The sequence below is a fragment of the Scleropages formosus genome, chromosome 18 (genome assembly GCF_900964775.1).
Source record: "Scleropages formosus chromosome 18, fSclFor1.1, whole genome shotgun sequence".
Taxonomy (NCBI): domain Eukaryota; kingdom Metazoa; phylum Chordata; class Actinopteri; order Osteoglossiformes; family Osteoglossidae; genus Scleropages; species Scleropages formosus.
In genome coordinates, this window is record NC_041823.1 from 19,382,780 (window position 1) to 19,402,990 (window position 20,211).

General features: G+C 43.6%; 2 protein-coding genes across 2 annotated transcripts; one reads left to right on the forward strand and one right to left on the reverse strand.

Moving 5' to 3' along the window:
- Positions 1-6: 6 nt before the first annotated feature.
- On the reverse strand, positions 7-6,846 carry LOC108925705 (tumor necrosis factor receptor superfamily member 23). The gene is made up of 7 exons (XM_018737870.2): positions 6,200-6,846; positions 5,711-5,867; positions 4,949-5,080; positions 4,061-4,177; positions 1,597-1,650; positions 1,232-1,336; positions 7-840 (listed from the first exon to the last, which is right to left on the reverse strand). Exons 2-7 carry the CDS (start codon positions 5,853-5,855, stop codon positions 734-736), a joined length of 660 nt encoding a protein of 219 aa, XP_018593386.1. The 5' UTR covers positions 5,856-5,867; positions 6,200-6,846; the 3' UTR covers positions 7-733.
- Positions 6,847-14,203: 7,357 nt separating this feature from the next.
- tnfrsf1a (tumor necrosis factor receptor superfamily, member 1a) lies at positions 14,204-19,356 on the forward strand. The gene is made up of 10 exons (XM_018737809.2): positions 14,204-14,532; positions 14,806-14,907; positions 15,688-15,817; positions 16,070-16,198; positions 16,447-16,599; positions 17,712-17,793; positions 17,920-17,996; positions 18,139-18,287; positions 18,510-18,639; positions 18,738-19,356. Exons 2-10 carry the CDS (start codon positions 14,839-14,841, stop codon positions 19,028-19,030), a joined length of 1,212 nt encoding a protein of 403 aa, XP_018593325.1. The 5' UTR covers positions 14,204-14,532; positions 14,806-14,838; the 3' UTR covers positions 19,031-19,356.
- Positions 19,357-20,211: the final 855 nt, after the last annotated feature.

The following is a 20,211-nucleotide window of genomic DNA, read 5'->3' on the forward strand; positions in this document are numbered from 1 at the left end:
GAGGTTTCTCTGGTTTCTTCAGAAGCAAAAGCAATGCTGTTTTTTCGTAATTAATAAGTCTCTTGGGCGACTTGGTGGAGAAGCAATTAACGTTGCCACCGACCGCACGGCTCCCGGGCTGGGCGTCGAAACGCAGCTGCGTTTCGCTCTGTGCGGAGCTGGAGCTTTAAGATCGAATGATGGCTGTAGATCATCGCTTGGTGTGTGTGAGAGAGAGAGTGAGAGGCTGGTGTCCTGTCCAGTGTGAATCCTACCTTGCACCTCGGGCTTGTGGAAAGCGGCTCTGGTTCGACAAGACTGTTCAAAATCAGTAGTTTGTGTAAAGGACTGGATAACTGCATTCTGATTACTGTTTTAATTATATAATAATTCCACAATATGTTGTAGTAATCACATATCGCAGATATATCTAACCTGTAATCTACACGATAAATGTCACTACGTAAATGTTAGCTGTCACTACAACATAGAAGTGTGCTCTCAGAGTAAGCATTTGCATAGTTGTGTGTCATGCCTTAGTGTGTGTGTGTGTGTGTGTGTGTGTGGCCTCCTTGTGTAGTGTGTGCACGCTTCCATAAATACACCCCTGCACAAGAGCATTTCCTTCCTTTACCCTTCGAGTGTCGATGGAGCTCTTTTTCGCCCTTCTTCGCCCTTCAGTGCCGTGACACACCCTTCCTGTTTCTCATCCGTCTGCTCCTGCCACCTTCCACTGAGCCCCCGTTACTTTCCACTAGCAGTCTGAAGGGTCACACTTTTCAGACTCTCCGCACTCCTCCTGGATCGGGGTCTGGGCGTCCTCTTCCGTCGTGTCCTTGGAGAACCAGAATACTGTCAGACCTAGGAGACAAAGGCATGAAGCAAACTATTATTGCAATACATTTTTTTTTCTCCGTCTCTTGCAATCAAGCCTTCTGTCACATGCATGATTATGATGTTCATATGGATGTTTTATGATTTTGTTTTTGAAGTAGGCTTGGGGAAACTCATCGTCCAACAATATACTACAGCACTGATAATCAGTTATGAGTCCTGCTCCGTTTCCACCCCCTCTATACCTGCAAGTCCTCAAAAAGATGATTAAATTGATCACGATAGAGCTCAGAATATATTCCTGTAACTGATAAAAAAATCTCTCCAGGCACTGGAGTTGTGTGCTGGACAAAAGTATAATAGTAAAAACACATGTTGATTATACGTATGTTAATCAGCTAAGCAAATTCTCACTGACCTTTGGTTTTCCACTTGGCCAAGTGCCGCCGGGAGGCAAAAGTGATGCAGATGAGCAGCACAGATGTGCACACACACACCACGCACAGAGTCAGTAAAACCTTCACTGCATCAGTGAGAGAGAGAGAGGATGGATGGTGGGGGTGAAAGGGTTAATCAGTCAGTTGAACATTAGAAGCCTTAATTGGTGAAAGCAGTAAATTCTCCAGAAAAGATGATAAAGCAGTACAATTTGATAGTTTTGCAACTACAACTTAATCATTTAAATGTATCCTCCTCCAAATAAGACTACGCTGGTGCCATTCGGGAACATTGCCTGAAATGAGTGACAGCTTTTTTTTTTTATTATTATTAAAGATGCCATACCTTCATTATTTGATTCATTCTGAGATGGTGGCAGGTAACTTCTTTCTGTTGCTTCTGAAATAGTGGAAACATTGAACGATTCATTCGGTCAACCTTTAGAAAGAGTATTGGTGAACCACTAAAAATTTACTAATTCTCACTCGCTTTCATGAACTGCTTGTCCTCATCAGGTCCATGGCCCAGAATTACTGGATGCCAGGCTGGGGAAGGGTGGGCGGGCACACCATGGATGGGACACCAGACCATTGCGGAGTAGCCAGACATATTCGCTCACAAGCGATTTATACTCACCAGTTAACTTGAAACGTAGATCTTTAGGGAAAAAACCCATGTTGGAATGGGGAGGATGTGCAAACCCCACACTGACTAAAGTGGATTAGAACCTGTGCCAGAAGAGCCGAGGCACCGTAGGGCAGCAGCACTAGCTACTGCACCACGTTGTAGAATAGTTCAGCCCTGAAATATCTGCATCAGTGGAGATATGCGTGAAGTAGGGGTGGCTGGTAGGGTTTAGAGTCACTGCCTTTGAACCATAAAGTCACAAGTTCAAATCTCGTCGCCAGCTGTAATACTCTTGAGCGAGGAATTTACCCAAAGTTGGTCGAGTAAAAAAAAAATGACCCAGCTGTATGAATGACAAAATAATCATGAGTAGCTTAACACCGCAAGCTGCTTTGGAGAAAAGTGTAGCTAAATGAATAAATGTAAAGTGTGTTACTCATCTGGGAGGGATGCTCAGCTACACCACCTCATGTAACAAGTTTAATCGGTTTTACGTGACTGGTCAGTGAATCAGCTGAAAATGTTAGATCATCAGTCTTTAAGAACTAAGAAATATCTTGACGGTACACCGTAATGACCGTGTTGGAAAGTTTTCAGAAGTAACTTGAAATATTAGTCTGGCCTACAGCAGGTCTCACGTACTGGATGTGTTTCCATCATAATAAGCTGGCTACATCTTTTACTCAATAGTTGATGTTTTTTTGTTAATTCAGGAATTGTTCTCATAGGTCAGTTTCTGCGAACTGCTCTTTGGTAAGAAAGCATCTAAGCTCAATATTAGGTTTGTTTAGTTGGACATCCAGTTGAATACCAAGTTCTAATTCATCGTCGCAAATTATGGTCTTAATATCAGCACCTTCCGTAGATATGTGTTGCGCATAAAGAAATATTTTGAAAGAAAAACTCAACGGCTTTTATGTCGTAGATTTTACGATGCACCACGAAACGTCACCTGTGTAGGAGTCGCCATGTGTTTTGGGTATTTCAAGGTCAGATGCCCTCGCCCAGGATACCCTCAGAGGGTTGATCAGATCCCAACATATGTCCAGGTAGCACTACCTTAAGCCCACCCCCTCCTGATCCACATCTGCTTAGATGCCCTCTCCACTGCCTCTATTTCATGGTGTTCCCACTTTGTCTGTGATACCCAACACACTGTAGGCCTTGTACAGCGTCTAAGACCCTGCAGACTCCTTCAGCAGACACATACCTAACCCTCTAGCCATTCGAGTGGCACTGCTCCACTTAACTTGAGTATCTTAGTGGCTTAAGGCACTCAAAAGAATCAAGTATTGTATACACAGTTTGTACCCTTGATACTAAGCTTTTTTTTTTTAATGTCGGTAGTGTTTCTCAACATGTTATTAATTTCCTAATAAAGTTAATAAAATGTGTTATCAATTTGAAGTTTATGGGGAAAGAAAATGCTGGTGTCATACAGCAGAAATTGTAATGTTAAGTTTAAAAATATTAAAGTACCATTTTAAAATGCCATTTATAGCAAGCAGAATTTGTATATATTGAAGTGGTTCACCATTTAAAAGCTAGATGCGCTGCCAAAAGGCACGTGTCACTAACATCTTATTTCGTTGCAAGGCAGCGGTATCATTTCATCGGAGATACGGTACTGAGATGACCAAGTGGGGCAGTGGTGAATATAGTATAAATTTATGACCTACACGGTATAAAATAGAAGACAAGATAGCAGGTTCAACAACAGCACGTAAAGGAAGGACTCGGCAAGCTGAAAGCTGTGACTCGAACCCTCCTCCGAACATAGGGGCTGCGTTACTCTTCCGGTGGCGCTTAGTTGTAATCGCGATAGTCGGTGTGAAAAATGCGTGTCGAGCGTAACGCGATTTTGAGATGCGTCCACTGCTTACGGACCTGTAGCAGGTGAGGGGGACGAAGCAGAGAGCTAAATTATCGCACACTTTTGGAAACCAACAAAAGGGGGCAACAAAATAAAGTTGTGGTGGGGGTGGGGAGAGAGGCACTTCCACACCTCCAACCTCCAAAACCTCCACATTTCCTCGTCTTCGTGAGCCTGTCCAGAAGGGATCCGAGCTGGTACCCTACAGATAAGCGTTCACTGGTGCAGGTCTGGCTCCTTAGCCGCTGCGCCCCCTGTTGACACGGTCGACCGTGCATCAGACCACAGCCACCTGAGCCGCCGCGTTACCTGTTGCTGCGTGTTCCGGCACACAATTCACGCACGGCATGCTGTGGCAGCGGTAGCCCTGTTGACACCCGCACACGGAGTTGCTGGTGGCCGTGCAGTTTTTAACGTACGCCATATCTGCAACGAGAAAAAGCAAACAGGATGCCGCGCCGTCAGAGAGCGCGCGGGGCGGGAACGGCCGAAGAGCCGCGGCCCCGAGGACCCTTTCTGTGTTTATGCGCAAAACAGCGCGAACGTACTGTAAAGGAGCGTCGAGCTCGAAGACGCGAACGCGGGAGAGCGGCTTCAGAAAATGCTGAAAGGGCGGAAATGTTACATCAGCTCTGTACTGCGTGACTCATTTTCGAACCACCATCTTAAAGGCTCGGGCGGCAATATTAACATCTGACTTTCGTAATAAACTGCTTGACTTGCACTACTCGGGGAGTCGTCGCCGTTTCCGAGTCTCGCCGCCGAGCGTAACGGAGCAGGTCGATGCGAAAAGGTGATTTTGGCGCACTTGCGCGTCCCTTCTCTCCGGGGCGCGTCTCGGCGAGAGTCCCACCTTCCTCATGACTGCGCTCGGTATCGGCTGATGACTGAATCAGAGAGGGCATCCGAGTCCCCTCCCAGCTGGCCTCTCTCTAATTGACTGGAGCCCACCCTGGCTCCGCCGAGGGGAAGCCCCCCTCTTTAACTGCCTCATGTGCATAAATTTTTTTTTTTTTTTTTTCTCTCTTCTCTTCTAATCCAAACACTTTTACGATGCGCTCGGGTTGCGTTAAACCTCAAGTTTCTTTCTCAAGCGAGCGAGACCGGATGATTCAGTTTAGGCCGCAAGTGAGAAAGATGGAGACTGATGACTGGGGTCGGCTGACGGGAACGCTCCGAAGATGCGTGTGCACTTACACTTCATGCTGCAGTCATAGCACTGTTTGCAGCCCTGGTCTGTGTTGGCGCTGTCCGAGTAATACCCCTGCCCGCATTTCTTGCACCGCGTTTCGGCGGACGGGGACGTGCAGCGCTTTTCCATCCGCTCCCCTGGAAATAAGGAACATCGGTATCGTTAACATGCAAGTCCTGTTTGAGAATCCCGTCCCAAATCAAAGCTGGGCTCTTTACACGCTCTCGGTGAACATCTGGTAGCATAGCGCTTGGATCCGCCGCCTTTGGATCCTGTCCCCACCCCTGGCTGTAGTACCCTTGAGCAAGGTACTTGTAAAAAAAAAATGTAGTAAAAAAATGACCCAACTGTATAAATGGGTAAATAATTGTAACCTTAACATTGTAAGTCACTTTGGAGAAAAGCATCAGCTCAATGAATAAATGTAAATGTACAGGCAGCGACAATGAAGTGGCGCAGATGTCGGAGTAAAGCAAGGGTTCAGACTGACATCACGGACAAAACTGCTCTTCAAGAAGGAATTAATCACACTGCTTGGAAATCATACTGTCGCACTGGACAGAGATGATTGTAACGTATCGGGGAAGCTGAAAAAAATGTTTAAATACAAAATCGTTTTTACTAAGATTAATACGGTGTGTCTAGCGTTGTAAGTCGCCTTGAACAAAGAAGAAATATATTCCACGATAATCGTCGGGCGTTTCTTCGGAAAAAGGCGTCCGCTAAGCGAATGAAGGCAAACGTATCCACGATGACACCACCGTTACCTGGTTCACACTTTTTGCAGCATAGCGAAGGTGCGTTGTTCGGCCACGCATACTGCGTTTCTGCGTCGCACTTCAGCGCACGGCCGAAGGAGAATAGAGAAAAAAGGGAAAGGGAGAGAAGTGGAACTCTCCACGGGAACTTCATCTGGATGTATATCTGACAGAGAGAAGGACACAGTGAGAGCGTGAGAAAGTGCTGAAAAAAAAGAGGAAGAGAACATCAGAGCAGAATGGTTCAACCGCAAGGAAATTAACCCGACACAGAAACCCTACATGCTAACCGAACGTGATGATCATTCTGTGCGTTGCCTCTAAAAACTGAATTTTTGAACGCACTGATAACTTTTCTAACTAGACCAGAAAGGAATATTCTCCATGGTTGGCACCATAAGAGAGTCCCACAGGAGGCCCATTGGATATACTTCTGTACCGGACTAAACAGGCATACATACATACATACATACTCATACGCATAAGAGCTGCTCTTACCGTCAAATGAGACCATCAAATGACAGATTGAGAGACTTGATGGACTGAGACCTATATGGTTCTGACTAAAGAGAGAATGAGATGTCAGCTTGCTTATAAGAAATGTCAAAAGATGACTCATTTATAAACCATCATTTTACTCACCTTTCTGACGACCCCCAAAGATCTCTTTCTATCGCTTAATCTCTTAAACGGTTCGTTCCTCCCCCTCTCTTTTTTTCCACTGTTCCTCTGTCATGCATACACAGCTTGGCGTTAAACCCCACCATTTGTTTAAAAAATATTTTTCAATTCAGCACATCTCAACTGCATACCTCATGACCAAATTTTATGCCGATTTTTTCCAAATTAAAGCCTTTATTTTCCGTATTGAAAATGCGATTTTATTTGGCGCTCTATGATCTCTAAGTAGTATGTGACCGAATCTCTGATTTGCATACGTCTTCAGCTCAAGCAAAGTGTACATGGGGACAAAGTCTTATCAATAACAAATATGTATGAGCTCCCAGCGAAGATAACAACAGACTGATGTCTGAATGGCAGATCTTTGAAGCTCATTCAAATGTGGCGATATTTTGATTGGCAGCTACACTCATTTTTGTATAACCCGTGTTTTGTAAGAACCAACAATTCAATATACTTGAAGATCTACCCATTTCTATCACTACACCCAGTAACACATCCCATCGTTAAATGTGTCTGGGCTAGGTTTGGATGTCTAATGTGTCTTGGAGCCAAAGCACGTGAATTTCACCAAAAGTTCATAAAACTATCTGTTGTAAATATTGACCAAAAACTGAAGTTAAAAAAAAAATCTGCTGGAAACATTTAGATTTTATGCTTATCTCTCACATTCTAAATAAATGAGAACTCAAATTCCAACGTGCCGCTTGTCAATTTTTCCTGAGCGTAACATTTTGTACATTGCTTCTGATTGTGCGAACAACCACCTTGTACCTTTGGGCTCGTGCAGGAGTAATCTTTTCCAGTCTATCTTTGACTCCACTTCTTCACAACGACATCTGCGCTTCATTTTTCAATTAGAAGGTTGCTGGCACAACATGACAAATATTTTACTTCTAAAATCTTGTAAATGTAGAAAAAAAAAAAACTTCAGATCCTTAGTCTTGGGGTCATAACAGGAGGTGAATATGACATAAGACCAGATATAAACAAGGGTTTAAAACAACTGATATGACCACCGGTTGTGGTGGAAGCTATGAATGATTAAAAGCTCATGGTGAAGTGAACTGTGCAGAAATATTGAGTGACACCAGTGCCACATCAAGCTGCAATACTCTTCCCAGAGGGAGAAACGGATCTCGACGCTTGCAGACTTCGATGCGTTTCTCATCAGCTAGTAGTAAACGCTCTCACTACGGGTGACAGATGACATGTTCCAAACCTGTGAAAACACAAAAACTCGTGCTGACTCAGTAGCTACTGAGTAGAGGCCTTAACCAACCCCCCTCTACTTTAATTACTGTAAGAAGTGACTAACTAAAGTCATAAACTCAACCTGATAGTGATCTTTACTGTGACTGTACTCTAGACTGCGCAAGCTTAATGCAAAAGCTCATAATTCAATCAACACTGACTGCATGGTGACGAAAAAGGTTTCACCTTCAACATCATTTAATCGCTTTTCAGCTTTTATGAACTTACACACAGATAACAGGTTTTTCCACAAAAAAAAACAAGTGTATAATAAAACTATCACAAAAAACTCAAGCTGAAGACAGTACCTCATACGATACTGAACCGTTTGCAACTAAACCACATGGTAACCACACAAAAACCCCTTCAAACAACACACATTATTCTCTCCATATATCCTCTCCAAGACCTCAGACCAGCTACCTTTAAAGACCATGCTGATTACCTCTGAACTGGTAGCAGCTGGTCTTCTTTAAGCCTTTGAGGCATGGCAGGGGCAGGCAGTGTGGGGGATCCTATCATTTCAGCCGTGCTACTGTCAAGACAGTATTATTCACCAGTTCACAACAGAAACACTGGACACATCATCCATCCATTTTCAATAACTACTTGTGCTGATCAGGGTTGCAGCGGTGAGGGGGTACACCCTATAATGATAATAATCTTTGGGTGAGCTGACACCTGTTTACAAGGTGACTTACAAAGTTAGCAGTATATTTTTACAAAGGAAGTTCAAGAGAAATTGGTTCTTTCACAGCAGAAGTTCATTGTAAATTGGTTGACTTTAACTGAATTTCCCCCAGGGATCAATAAAGTATTTTTCTTATTTTAAATACTTTGATCATGGCTACTACAGGAGTGGGGATCCCAACCAGAGCCTTTTGAATTGCAAGGTTAAACTGCAACCCTAACTTCTACATTCCCTGCTTATGAATAACCTTAATTCGAAAATATTACTGCTTATGACCTTACTTGAAATAGAAATGATGATTAATTTAGAACGGGAATTGCTCATTGCTCAGTTTTTTAAATTGGATTTCCAAAGAAAGTGCAATAAAATTCAGTGCTTGTAACAGTTTCAGTCTTTGTTGATCATAGGCTGTACTGACAATTTTTTACAGCCACCCTGACAATAAATAGTGGAAAAAGACATGTTCGAGTATAGTTTTAATTTCCAAAATGATGTATCTGAGCATGTGGAAGACCTTATCTGGTATTCTAAACCATCATCTTGTGAACACTATTTCCACTACCTTGTAAGTTCATGAATAAAAGTGCAGGCAAAATTCTGTGGTCATGGTGTTAAAGGATTTTCAACACAGGAAATACTTAGTAACACATGACTGAGTCTGTATTTTTTTTTCCAGCTTGATTGCACTTCATTGAATTTTGAAGACAGGGACAACATAGAATTCATGGATTACATGACATTACATTAAATTTACTCATGATGTTGCACTCCATTCACAGTCTTTGCACTTCCACTTGGGGAGTCTTGCCAGCAGCAGTCCTGATGTCTTTGTTTCTTTCCTCTGCACCTTACAGTTGTTGTTAGTGGATCAGACACCTTCTCCTGAGTGTCACATCCACTCCCACATACAAAAATCAAACTTTGTCACCCACAAGCTCTCATACAGAAAACAAGAGTATGTGCATTACATTTCTTCTATTTCTAAATATCTGTCTTGGCCAGTGTGTTGATTTTAAGTGTCTAATTGGGATTAACCACTGACAGCCAAATTACTTTCTTGAAACTTTCCATCACCTGTAATAGTTATACATGTTAATATCACCAAGCTGCTTCTGCAAGCATAAACAACACCTCATCCAGGACCATGAAGAATTTTTCAACTCAGAACCTATCTTGACAGAGGACTTCAACTGCAGACCAACCTTAAACTGTCTCAAAAGCAGCCCATAAAGCAAAAGCATAAATATTCAAAGGACATGTAAAGAGGATGTTGCACAGAAGTAATTAACCTGAGCACATCCAAAGACACCCTCATTAATCAGAATCAGAACGAGCTTTATTGACAAGTATGTTCACACATACAAGGAATTTGTCTTGGTGACAGAAACTTCCACAGCGCAGACAGAATGACAGTGGAAAGATAGATGAGAAGATAAGAGTATGTGAATAAGGGATGAAAAATATATAAAAATATACAGTACCCAATATTATATACAAAAATAGTCACTAGTTACAAATGCAAGGGAGTGTGAATAAGAGATATGATGTGATAAAAAGTTCTAAATATAAATATAAATAGCATTATGTATTGCACTGGTTTACTCTCTAGGGGGGGGATTTAGCTGTTCATAAGGTAGATGGCCTGAGGAAAGAAACCTTTCTTGTGCCTGGCTGTCCTGGTGCTCGGTGCTCTGTAGCGCCAGCCAGATGGCAAAGGTTCGAAGAGGAAGTGGCCTGGATGTGAGGGGTCTAGAACGATTTTGCTAGATCTTTTACTGACTCTGGACGAGTGCAGTTCTTGGAGAGGGGGGATAGACTATAATGTGAGCCCTGTCTATTATAACCACACACACATTTTCAGAACCGCTTGTCCCATACGGGGTCACGGGGGAACCGGAGCCTACCCGGTAACACAGGGCGTAAGGCCGGAGGGGGAGGAGACACACCCAGGACGGGACGCCAGTCCGTCGCAAGGCACCCCAAGCGGGACTCGAACCCCAGACCCACCGGACAGCAGGACCATGGTCCAACCCACTGCGCCACCGCACCCCCCCTATTATAACCATATTACATAAAATAATGCACTGTATTCTGCCTAATCTGAGAGTCTGAGCTAAAGGGCCAATAGGTGGCGTAGTGGTTAGAGTTCGTGCCTCACTCTCCGAAGGAGGCAGCAGTGTTCACTGCCCTAGTGATCAACACACTCAGCTAATACATTACAACTTACACCTCGTTGCTTATCACACACTCTCTCTCTCTCGCTGTCTCTTACACACACATACACAAGGAGCTCCGAGCTGCTGACGCGCCGCGTTTCCCGTTAAAATCCGCCCTCCGCACGAACGAGGAAACGCGCTCGGCTCGCGCGGATCCAGGCTCTCGGACATCTTTATTGGACTTTATAGCGGCCCAGTGTCCAGTTTGCGAGTGTCCAGAGACGCAGAGCGAGTAGCTGTGCGGTACAGCTCACGGCTAAGTGTTCCAGCCAGGTGCCTGGAGGGAGCGGAGCGGAGCGGAGGCAGGAGCCGTCGGACTCAGTGGGCGTCGGCAAAGCGAAAGTAAAAAAGTACAGCAGAGCAGCTCTTCATCTCTCGGGCCCCTCTATTCTGACACACATCTTACATTAAACATCAATGTATAGCTAATTACCGCTTTTATAATTGTGGAGGGACCTTATTTTGTACTGCTGAGTGGCACAGAGGACAGCAAATTTTCCTGAATCAGACGTGTTTCATTGAGAAAATAATGGAGACACGGGCCCTTTAAAACTGCAGGCAGAATGAAAACATTGAATCAGTACCGGAAATTTTGCGCACGCGTTGGACAGTGGGCGTGTCCAACTGTTCACACGCCCACGTTGATTGGTCCTCAACTGGCAACGAGTGAGCGTTCATTTTTCGGCTGGCATGACAGGGGAGGGCAGTGTGAACCTGTCAATCGCATGAAACCCCGCCCCCCGCTGTCACTGTAGTGTGTGTGTGTGTGTGTGTGTGTGTGTGTGTGTGTGTGTGTGTGTGTGTGAGAGAGAGAGAGAGAATTTGTAGGTGATAAAAAGTTAGAGGTATAAAGGTGGGAGTGAAGGTGACATTCAGTCAGGAGAAGGTGTCTGATTCGCTAACAATAACCTGTGCAGAGGAAAGGAAAGGATAAACATCAAGAATGTTGCTAGCATGAATCCCCAAGGGGAAGTGCAAAATCTGTTTCAGGAGTGCAATATTAAGCCGTAAACTCTTGTCATTTCTGTGGTAAAAAAAAAAAAAAAATCAATGAAGTGCAATCAAGCTCTAAAAACTACAGTATCAGCCATGTGTTACCAAGTGTTTCCTGAATAAAAACCCACATCCTGGCATCATAAACAATGATTTATAAACTCTTTCAGCTGCTGAAAATCATTGAATGCCATGGCCATAGAAATTTTACTAAACAACCTAGGAACAACATGCAAATTAATTTGATTTCATCTTGATGTGTACCTGTATGTTGTTAAATTATGTTATATGAAAACTATTTGAAAACATTCATGGGTTTTTTTTACATTATACTATATATGGTCAGGGTGAGTATAAGAAATTCAGTACAGCAGAAAAAAGACCAAAACTGGTTGAATTTATCTTATAAGCTCACACAAACAATGAAGTTAATTGCAAGTTCTTTGTGCGTCTTTTCCAGACTGCTCTTGGTTCTTTGGAGATTCAGTGATGAGGCACAATAGAGCTCAAAAATGTTTTATCTCTGTGAATTGGATTTCATTGGGCGTTATCCATTGCAGACATGCAAAAACACTTGCAGTGGACCTATGTGCCTGCACATCTCTGCTTGCCTTTTAATCACCCTGAGACATTCTTTATAAATTGTACGGAAATCAAAGGCCATCCAAGGTTTCTTAATCCCAGTACCCGTTTGTGGAATTTTACCAGTTGCAGATGTTGTCGTTGCAGAACTTTCTACAATGTGCAGTGTCACAGGAATACGTGCAACAAGCAAAACTAAAAGAATGCAAGTGCTATAATGGTGTAATTCAATAAGGGATGCCATGAATAATATGTATTAGGGCAATGTAAATAAAAAAGAGTAAATGACAGTCATAAAAAAGTAAAGCAATAAAGAGGGAATATACTCCATCAGTTGGAAAACAACTAAATATTGAGGAACTCCTATTCAGTCGGTCAGAGTGAATACTACCTGCAAAAATCTTGTTAGAAACAAACTATAAAATACATGTATTGTTTGCTTAATCTGTAGTGCCTTGCAGTGTAAAAGTCAAAGATAACTGAAAGGCAAATAAAATATAGTTTTTGACAGTACAATGCCGTATCACATTCAATGGAGATGAAACTGAGAGCTTTTATATTAATAATGTGTCACCTATAACACTGATTGTTACAGCTGAAATGTTTCCTATGGTAACTTTTCATTTTTCTCATTACAGTAATTGCACAGTTGGGTGAGGGCAGTCAAAATCTTAAGTGAGAGCCATATAACTTCATCAGCTCTTTACCGCTGTCTCATTTGACAGCCCCTGCTGATGTAAGAGCAGCTCTGTGTATATATACAGTATTTGTATATGTATATAAGGGGGGCAGCTGGTAGCGTGGTAGTTAGAGCTACTGCCTTTGGACCCAAAGGTTGCAGGCTTGATCCCCACCTCTGGCTGCAGTACCCTTGAGTGAGGTACCTACCCTGAATTGCTCCAAAATACCCAGCTGTATAAATGGGTAAATAATTATAACCTACATTGTAAGCTGTTTTGTAGAAAAGCGTCAGATAAATGGTCAGGTGCAAATTAATGTAAAATAATGACACATGTCCCTGTGTAAGGTACCAAGCACGCAGGGCAGCTGTGTCCCCAGTCAGTCCAAAAAAAGATGAAAACATTTTTGGTGCTATTGTTGCAGAGACCAGTCCTGTTCAGTCATATGAGATGAATGTACTCTCTCTCTCTCTCTCTCTCTCTTTTTCTCCGTGTCACACGGACCCCTAGATGCTCCTTCCCTTTTTCTGCCCCTTTGCCCCCAATCACCGCAACGTGAACGACACACACGTTTACATACATTCATACGCGGACACATTAACCTCCAAATGATTGACAGCTCACAATAGCCAATGAAATGAAGACCTCATGGGTCACACCAGTACTGACTTGATCGCTTTTTAACTATTACGTGTGCGGCGGCACGGAGGCGCGGCGAGGAGCTCTTGCGCCACACAGCGCCCGGGTGGTTCGAGTGAGCGGGGTGGCGGGATTTGACCCCCTCTCAGTGTGTGTGTGGGTCTGCGTGATTGTCGATTTCCTCCCACAGTCCAAAGACATGGAGTTCGGGTGAAAAAGTGATGGTGTAGGTGCGTGCAAAACGATCCTGCGATGGACGGGTGTCCCGCCCAGGGTGTCCCACCCCCCCGATATTGTCCCGATGCTTCCGTGTCAAGTTGCCGATCGCCGCTCCCTACTCGGGACAAACGGTTATTGAAACTGGGTGGTTATACCTGTAAAAAAAGTGCTGAGAAATATGGTGACAGAAATGTAAGAGAGTAAAAACAGCTTTTCTTTTTTACAGTTGTATTTAAGTGAAAGTGCGGATGCCAAAAGCACTCTGAACAGTACAATCTGAATTTCCAGGAAACGTGTACTTAAAATACAAGCAACGGATTAAGTATGAGCTGATAGGTACACACTTGGATAAATCACATCTTTTCATTCACTGACTCCTAAAAAAAACGGCTATTACAGCTGCGGTATTTACAATATTTATTTTGTTTTCAGTTACGGAAAAGCAAATCTGTCTGTCTGTGTTGTCTGTATCAACGCCCTCCTCGGAGACACACACACACACACACACACACACACACACACCCCCCCACACACTCTCTCACACACGCAATACACAGAGGAGCTGCTGACGCGCCGCGTTTCCCGTTAAAATCCGCCCTCCGCACGAACGAGGAAACGCGCTCGGCTCGCGCGGATCCAGGCTCTCGGACATCTTTATTGGACTTTATAGCGGCCCAGTGTCCAGTTTGCGAGTGTCCAGAGACGCAGAGCGAGTAGCTGTGCGGTACAGCTCACGGCTAAGTGTTCCAGCCAGGTGCCGGGAGGGAGCGGAGCGAAGGCGGGAGCCGTCGGACTCAGTGGGCGTCGGCAAAGCGAAAGTAAAAAAAGTACAGCAAAGCTGCTCTTCATCTCGCGCTTCTTTGATCGTGGTTTGAGGTTTGTATTGGAAAGAAAATGGTAGGAAACATTAGATCACTTAGTTTGTTCTGTAAAATCGAATCCTAGAGTCACCGAATTTGACTTCCTTGGGGTGTCACACACGGAAGAAAAGCGCTACGGTGCGCGGTTATGATCGCAGTGTTAAGACTAGTGTGTCTGAGTCTTGAGACTCTTTCATGACATTTTTTGTAGCGATGCCCTAACCCCGTCGTTGTGTGTGTTTTGTGTTTTCTCTTCTATTTCCGTTGCGCCGAACGCATTTTCGGACAGATGGACTTGGTGAAAACTGGAAAATGAGAGAGAATGGATAGATATCGGGAAGGAAGAAGAAAAGCATGGATAAATGTCGGCCTTTCTCTTTTGATATTTTGGGTGAGAAATAGTTAATTTTACTTTTTTCTCCACTACAATGAACCATTTAATGTGGAAATGTGTAAGAAACAGTTGAGCTTGATGCCCTTGAATTGACCCTCTGATAAAATCTGTTGCTCTTGGCCTCTATTAAAGAGTTGTATTCAGGGGCTTAAGTGCACTTGGACTTTATGACTAAATTGTAGGCCTTTCTTATAACTCACCATAATAAACTATGTTGAGAAGTGCTGTACAGTGGAGCTCTGCATGCCCCACATAGCTCTGTAATAGTGGTCAGTCACACTGCTGGGGTCCCAAATGATCCTTTTTGCCTCTCTGAGTGCCAGTGAACACAGAGCCCTGTACTGTACTCTTAAATTTTATATGTATTTCTCTACATTAGTGGCTCTGATATGAAATGTGCAAAAAAGAAATGCTTAGAAAAATAAATTGTGAACGTTTTACTAAAAATGTCGTGCTGACCGAAGCATTTGAAATTTTGGATTTCTCTGTATCGTTGGTCAAAGTTGACTTGGAACGCGAAGCTCAGTATTTGGTATTGCGGGCTGGTTTGGTCTTTCTGGCCAAATTTTTGGTCATGGTCTCTTTGAAAGGTTTTGCACCTTTATATTCCTGCGACACCAAATCAGTGGTGTTCCCTCCATACTTAGGTGTTGCGGACAGTGCCCTCTCTTACCGTAACATTGAATATTTCTGCATTCCTTTTGTTCGTAGAAGGCGCTGGTAATGGTTTGGTCTCTCCAGTGTGGCTGTGCTCATTTTTGAGCCCTGTGTTTGCAGGCCTTGTGTGTTCACACACACGCCTCCCCACAACGTGCTGATGCAAACAGGACCATTGACCAACCTGAGACCTGCAGGACGGATGAGTACAGGAGTAGAAAAGGACACTGCTGTAACAAGTGTTTCCCAGGTTTGTCTACGAGGCCCCCGATGGCCTGTCTGTACCAAACCATGATGTGCCCTCGGTGTGCTGCCGGTCTTTGTGTGTGTGTGTGTGTGTGTGTGTGTGTGTGTGGGGGCATGCACACCTGTCAACTGCTCTGTGTTTTCCCTTTTCATTCTGTAATATGTGAAAAGGGTTCCTGTGTAACGTACATTCTAGTCTTGAGGGTTTCTCTCTAGTTCCTTCAGCACGTGCTCTGTGACCCCCCCCCCCCTCCAGGTTTTAAGCTTGTAAAGGAGTGTGAGCACAAAGACCACAGGAGCACCTGTGAAGAATGCCCCAAAGATGAGTTCATGGAGAACAGCAACAAGTTTGAGAAATGCTTTCGGTGCAAGATATGTAAATCTGGTGAGTAAATTCTGTTTGCGATTCAAGGGAAGTCCTCATTTTCGTTGTTTCATTTGCTGAGGACGTTGTGAAACAAACATTTCCGTTGACAGGAAAGGATTTTTTTTCTCTAGTGGCCCTTAGCAGGGTACTGAGCTGAATAGTGGTGTCTGCTCTTTCTTCACTGGAACAATTTCTTAATCTGTTGAATGCAATGGACACTACCGCTGGAATGGGAAATATTGGTTTTATTGTCTTTGCCTCTTCAGAAAACTATGAAAAGGAGCTGTTTCCCTGCACAACCAAACAGAACCGTGAATGTGGGTGTGTTGATGGCTACTTCAAGAGGAAGATCTCTATAGAAACATCGCAGTGTATAAAGTGCAGGATCTGTGGAGATGGAATGGTTGAGCTGAGAAAATGTGAGCCATCTTAATACGTCTTGATGGGAACGAGTTATGCACTGCTTTTCACTGGCTGACCTCCACCGTGGTACCATACCGTGTGTGGGTTTTGCCTTTCTACAGCTGTGTGTGGCATGAGTGTTTGTGCATGTGTTCCTAACTTTGAGGGATATGGGGAAGGAGAACAGTCTCCGCAAGGATATACTGGTTCCTCAACATACATATACAGTTGGGGCAAGAAGTCAACTTGTAACTTGATTTGTTTGTGTCAGGCAGTAAAATCTTAATACAGATATCCCTTGATTGTTCATACCCTAAATACATAACGGCTGTTTAAGACTTGCTTTATTAATTTCACACGGCCTTACAATTTTCTTTTCTTTTTTTTTCAAATTTTTGGAAATTAACAATTCACATTCTAGCCAATTTCAGTTTTTTTTTTTTTTTTTTTAAATCGACATAAAACTTTCATAATACAGATGTTCTTTGATTTATTTCATGGTTGGGTTCTGAAAAAGTCTAAATTGTGTACGCCTGCATATTTCTAACATTAGCTTAGGTGATTAATTAAAAACAATTTAAAATGATGGAAAATAAAAAAAAAAAAAAAAAAGACCTTGTCTCCTCAAGCTCATATTCAGTGCCAACTGCTGACTGAACGTGCTACACCAGACACAAGCTATAAACACTGGCCATGAGTTGAGCGAAGGCGGTCCCACACCCCTCTGAATACGGTTTCTGTTATTTAATGGCACAGAAACTAGGCTCGCTTTCACTTCCCAACAGAAACGTTTTACAAAATACAAATGTGAAGAAAGTGCAGTTAAAAATGAGCAAAGAATCTGGAGTAAATGTTTAGCTTTAAAAGAACAAAAATAAAAAATGTTTTAAACTTTTAAGTAAGTTAAGGGGTGTCTGAACAACGTAAAATTCCTTTTACAAGCCTACTTGCGATCTCTTTCACTCCCTGGTGAAATGGTGTTTTTTTTTTTTTTTTTTTTTCCCCTCCAACTTTTGTATGGTCATGACTTTCGTCAGGGTGGGGGGTTCATAATAATTTCATGAAGTTAGTGTGTACCAAAGCGATACCAGAGTGACAGTTAAAAAAGTGCCTATGTCCCCCCCCCCAGGTATGCCGGACAGTGACACAGAGTGCAAGTGTAAAGATGACCACTATCAACATTACAATGGTGATTGTAGGCCATGCAAAATGTGAGTTTTTTTTTTTTTTTTTTTTTGCTGACAATTTTGTTTGCACAGACAGTTCATGCGATAAAAAGACGTTGCGAGCATAGCTACAGAAGGTTTCTTAAATCATGTCCTTCAACCCACTCCCAGATGTGGCGATGGAGAGAACTGCAAAGAGCACTGCAACAGGACGATTCAAATGCCGACGCAGAAGCCCCACCCGGGAGGTCGGTGTCTCTCCTTCCTTCAGCCCGGTGCAGCACCTCCTCTTTCTCAGAGCTCGGCGAATATGGCCAAGGCCGTTCGGCCTGCGTTCCTCAGTTTGTCCATCCACCCTGCATAACCTCCTTTTCTCATTCCCCCTCCCAGACTTCAAGATGCCCCTCATCGTGCTCGCAGTCATTTTTCCAGCATGTGGCGCTGGAATATTTGCCTTGGTTTACATTTTGTACAAGAGAAATCCAAGAAGCAAGATGACTTCTGGCATTCCAGAATCTCCGAGCTCAAGCACGACCGAGGTAACGAGCGATCTCGAATTCGCCTTCGGCCAGCACCCGCCTTCTTCCGCGCTGTCGCTCTTAATCCTATTATTCCTTCATAACTGTGCTTTAGGAGCAAAGTCTGTACTCGTATTATGCTTATTTAATGCCGTGCTGCTCGTTTTCGTGGGGAATTTGACGTCGAATGCTCTCGTCTCCGTTTGCGTGATTCCGAAGTGCGCTTGTATTCTTTCTCTACAGAGTTTAATGAGCTCTGACCATCAAGATCTGAAATCCTGCTTCAGACAAGAGTGCTCCCCAAGTTTTGGCAAAGATGAGGTCTTCACCCTGCAGGGTGCACTTCCTGACTGCGTCCCGCATGAATTCAACAGTGAGTGTACATGTAGTGCGTCCATCACGTGGCGGCCGCGACAGCGTGAGCACCGGAACTGTTGCTGAACTGCAGCGTTCTCTCCTCCTTCTTCTCAGCTTCTCAGTTCATCTACTTCCTGCTGGACCACGTCCCCTTGGATCGCTTCAAGGAGCTGGTCCGCTGCCTCAGCGTGTCGGACAGGGACATCGAGAGGGCAGAGAGAGACAACCACACCGTCAAGGAGGCCCAGTATCAGATGCTGAGGATGTGGAGTGAGAGCGGTAGCGGGGGCAAGCCTGGGGCCCTGTCTTACTCCCACCTTCTGGTGATGGTGCAGACGCTGAGGGAAATGGGACTGGCGGGTTGTGCCGAGGCCATTGAGGGCAAGTATGGCATTCAGCAGGCGTAAAAAAAAAAAAAAAAAAAAGTGCTGTCACATACAAAGGTTAACATGCACTCTGAGTAGGTCTGTCATTTGATCCAAACATATAGATTTGAGTATTTCAAAGAAGAAATATGTATGTATTTAAGTATATTTGAATATTATAAAACACAGGTGGCTCCCTATCTTCGTAAACTTAAGTTCATTTAGGTTGCGTCATTCATTTTAAACTCTGGTCCAATCTGAGTTTTTTTTTTTTTTTAAAAGTCGTGCGACATTTCAAAGTTGTAGGAGCAAAACAACGAATGCCATTATGTATTTGTCCACAGAGGCAGTTTGTCGTAAAATACTTTGGCCAGCAAAGCAGCTCTATGTGCCACTCCAGGTAGCAGAATTTAAGTAGCATTTCAGAAACACGTCGCAGGTGTTTCTGCAGATTTCATTCATGTTTCTTCTGTTCAAATTTGAATCTTCAAATCGCATTCCATTTTTGAATGTATTTTTTTTTTTTTTTTTTTTTTTTTTAAATCTGAATACAAATGTGATGGCCTCAAATGACACACCGGCATTGTACCTTTCTCAATATTCGGGTATTATTGTGGAAAATTCCATGTAACCACACACACATTTTCAGAACCGCTTGTCCCATACGGGGTCACGGGGAACCGGAGTCTAACCCGGCAACTCAGGGCATAAGGCCGGAGGGGGAGGGGACACACCCAGGACGGGACGCCAGTCCATCGCAAGGCACCCCAAGCGGGACTCGAACCCCAGACCCACCGGAGAGCAGGACTGCAGCCCAACCCACTGCGCCACCGCGCCCCCTCCATGTAACCAATCAGTGACATATATGCTGGAAGAGTTACTTTTTTTATTATTATTATTTTTTTTTTAAATTTCATGGTGTGTTGGTTGTAGTTTGTACATGGGACTTTAATGGCCAAGGAGCGAAAACACAAAGAAAGCAGAGAAGGTGGGAAAGAGACAAAAATTCCAATTAAAACACACAAACAGTAAGGCCTTGTCAGAACACAAGAGGAAGTGAGACAACAAACTTTGAGCAAAAGGCCACGCGAACTCTTGTAAACGTTGTTTTATTTGCTTGTGGTCCTCTGTCTTTCCCTTTTTTTTTTGCACTTTAGGAGGCTTTCTTCCTTCAGATTTGTTTTTCTTTTGTTTTCTTGTGTGTCACATGACCTTTAGTGGAT

Excerpts from the sequence above, each read along its gene's own strand:
- LOC108925705 (XM_018737870.2), bottom strand. The coding sequence starts at position 5,855 with ATGAAGTTCCCGTGGAGAGTTCCACTTCTCTCCCTTTCCCTTTTTTCT. Across the intron at positions 5,081-5,710 it reads CTGCAAAAAGTGTGAACCAG|GGGAGCGGATGGAAAAGCGC; the intron begins GTAACGGTGGTG and ends CCTTATTTCCAG. Across the intron at positions 841-1,231 it reads GGCCAAGTGGAAAACCAAAG|GTCTGACAGTATTCTGGTTC; the intron begins GTCAGTGAGAAT and ends TTTGTCTCCTAG.
- tnfrsf1a (XM_018737809.2), top strand. The coding sequence starts at position 14,839 with ATGGATAGATATCGGGAAGGAAGAAGAAAAGCATGGATAAATGTCGGC. Across the intron at positions 15,818-16,069 it reads CTGTAACAAGTGTTTCCCAG|GTTTTAAGCTTGTAAAGGAG; the intron begins GTTTGTCTACGA and ends CCCCCCCTCCAG. Across the intron at positions 18,640-18,737 it reads CGTCCCGCATGAATTCAACA|CTTCTCAGTTCATCTACTTC; the intron begins GTGAGTGTACAT and ends CCTTCTTCTCAG.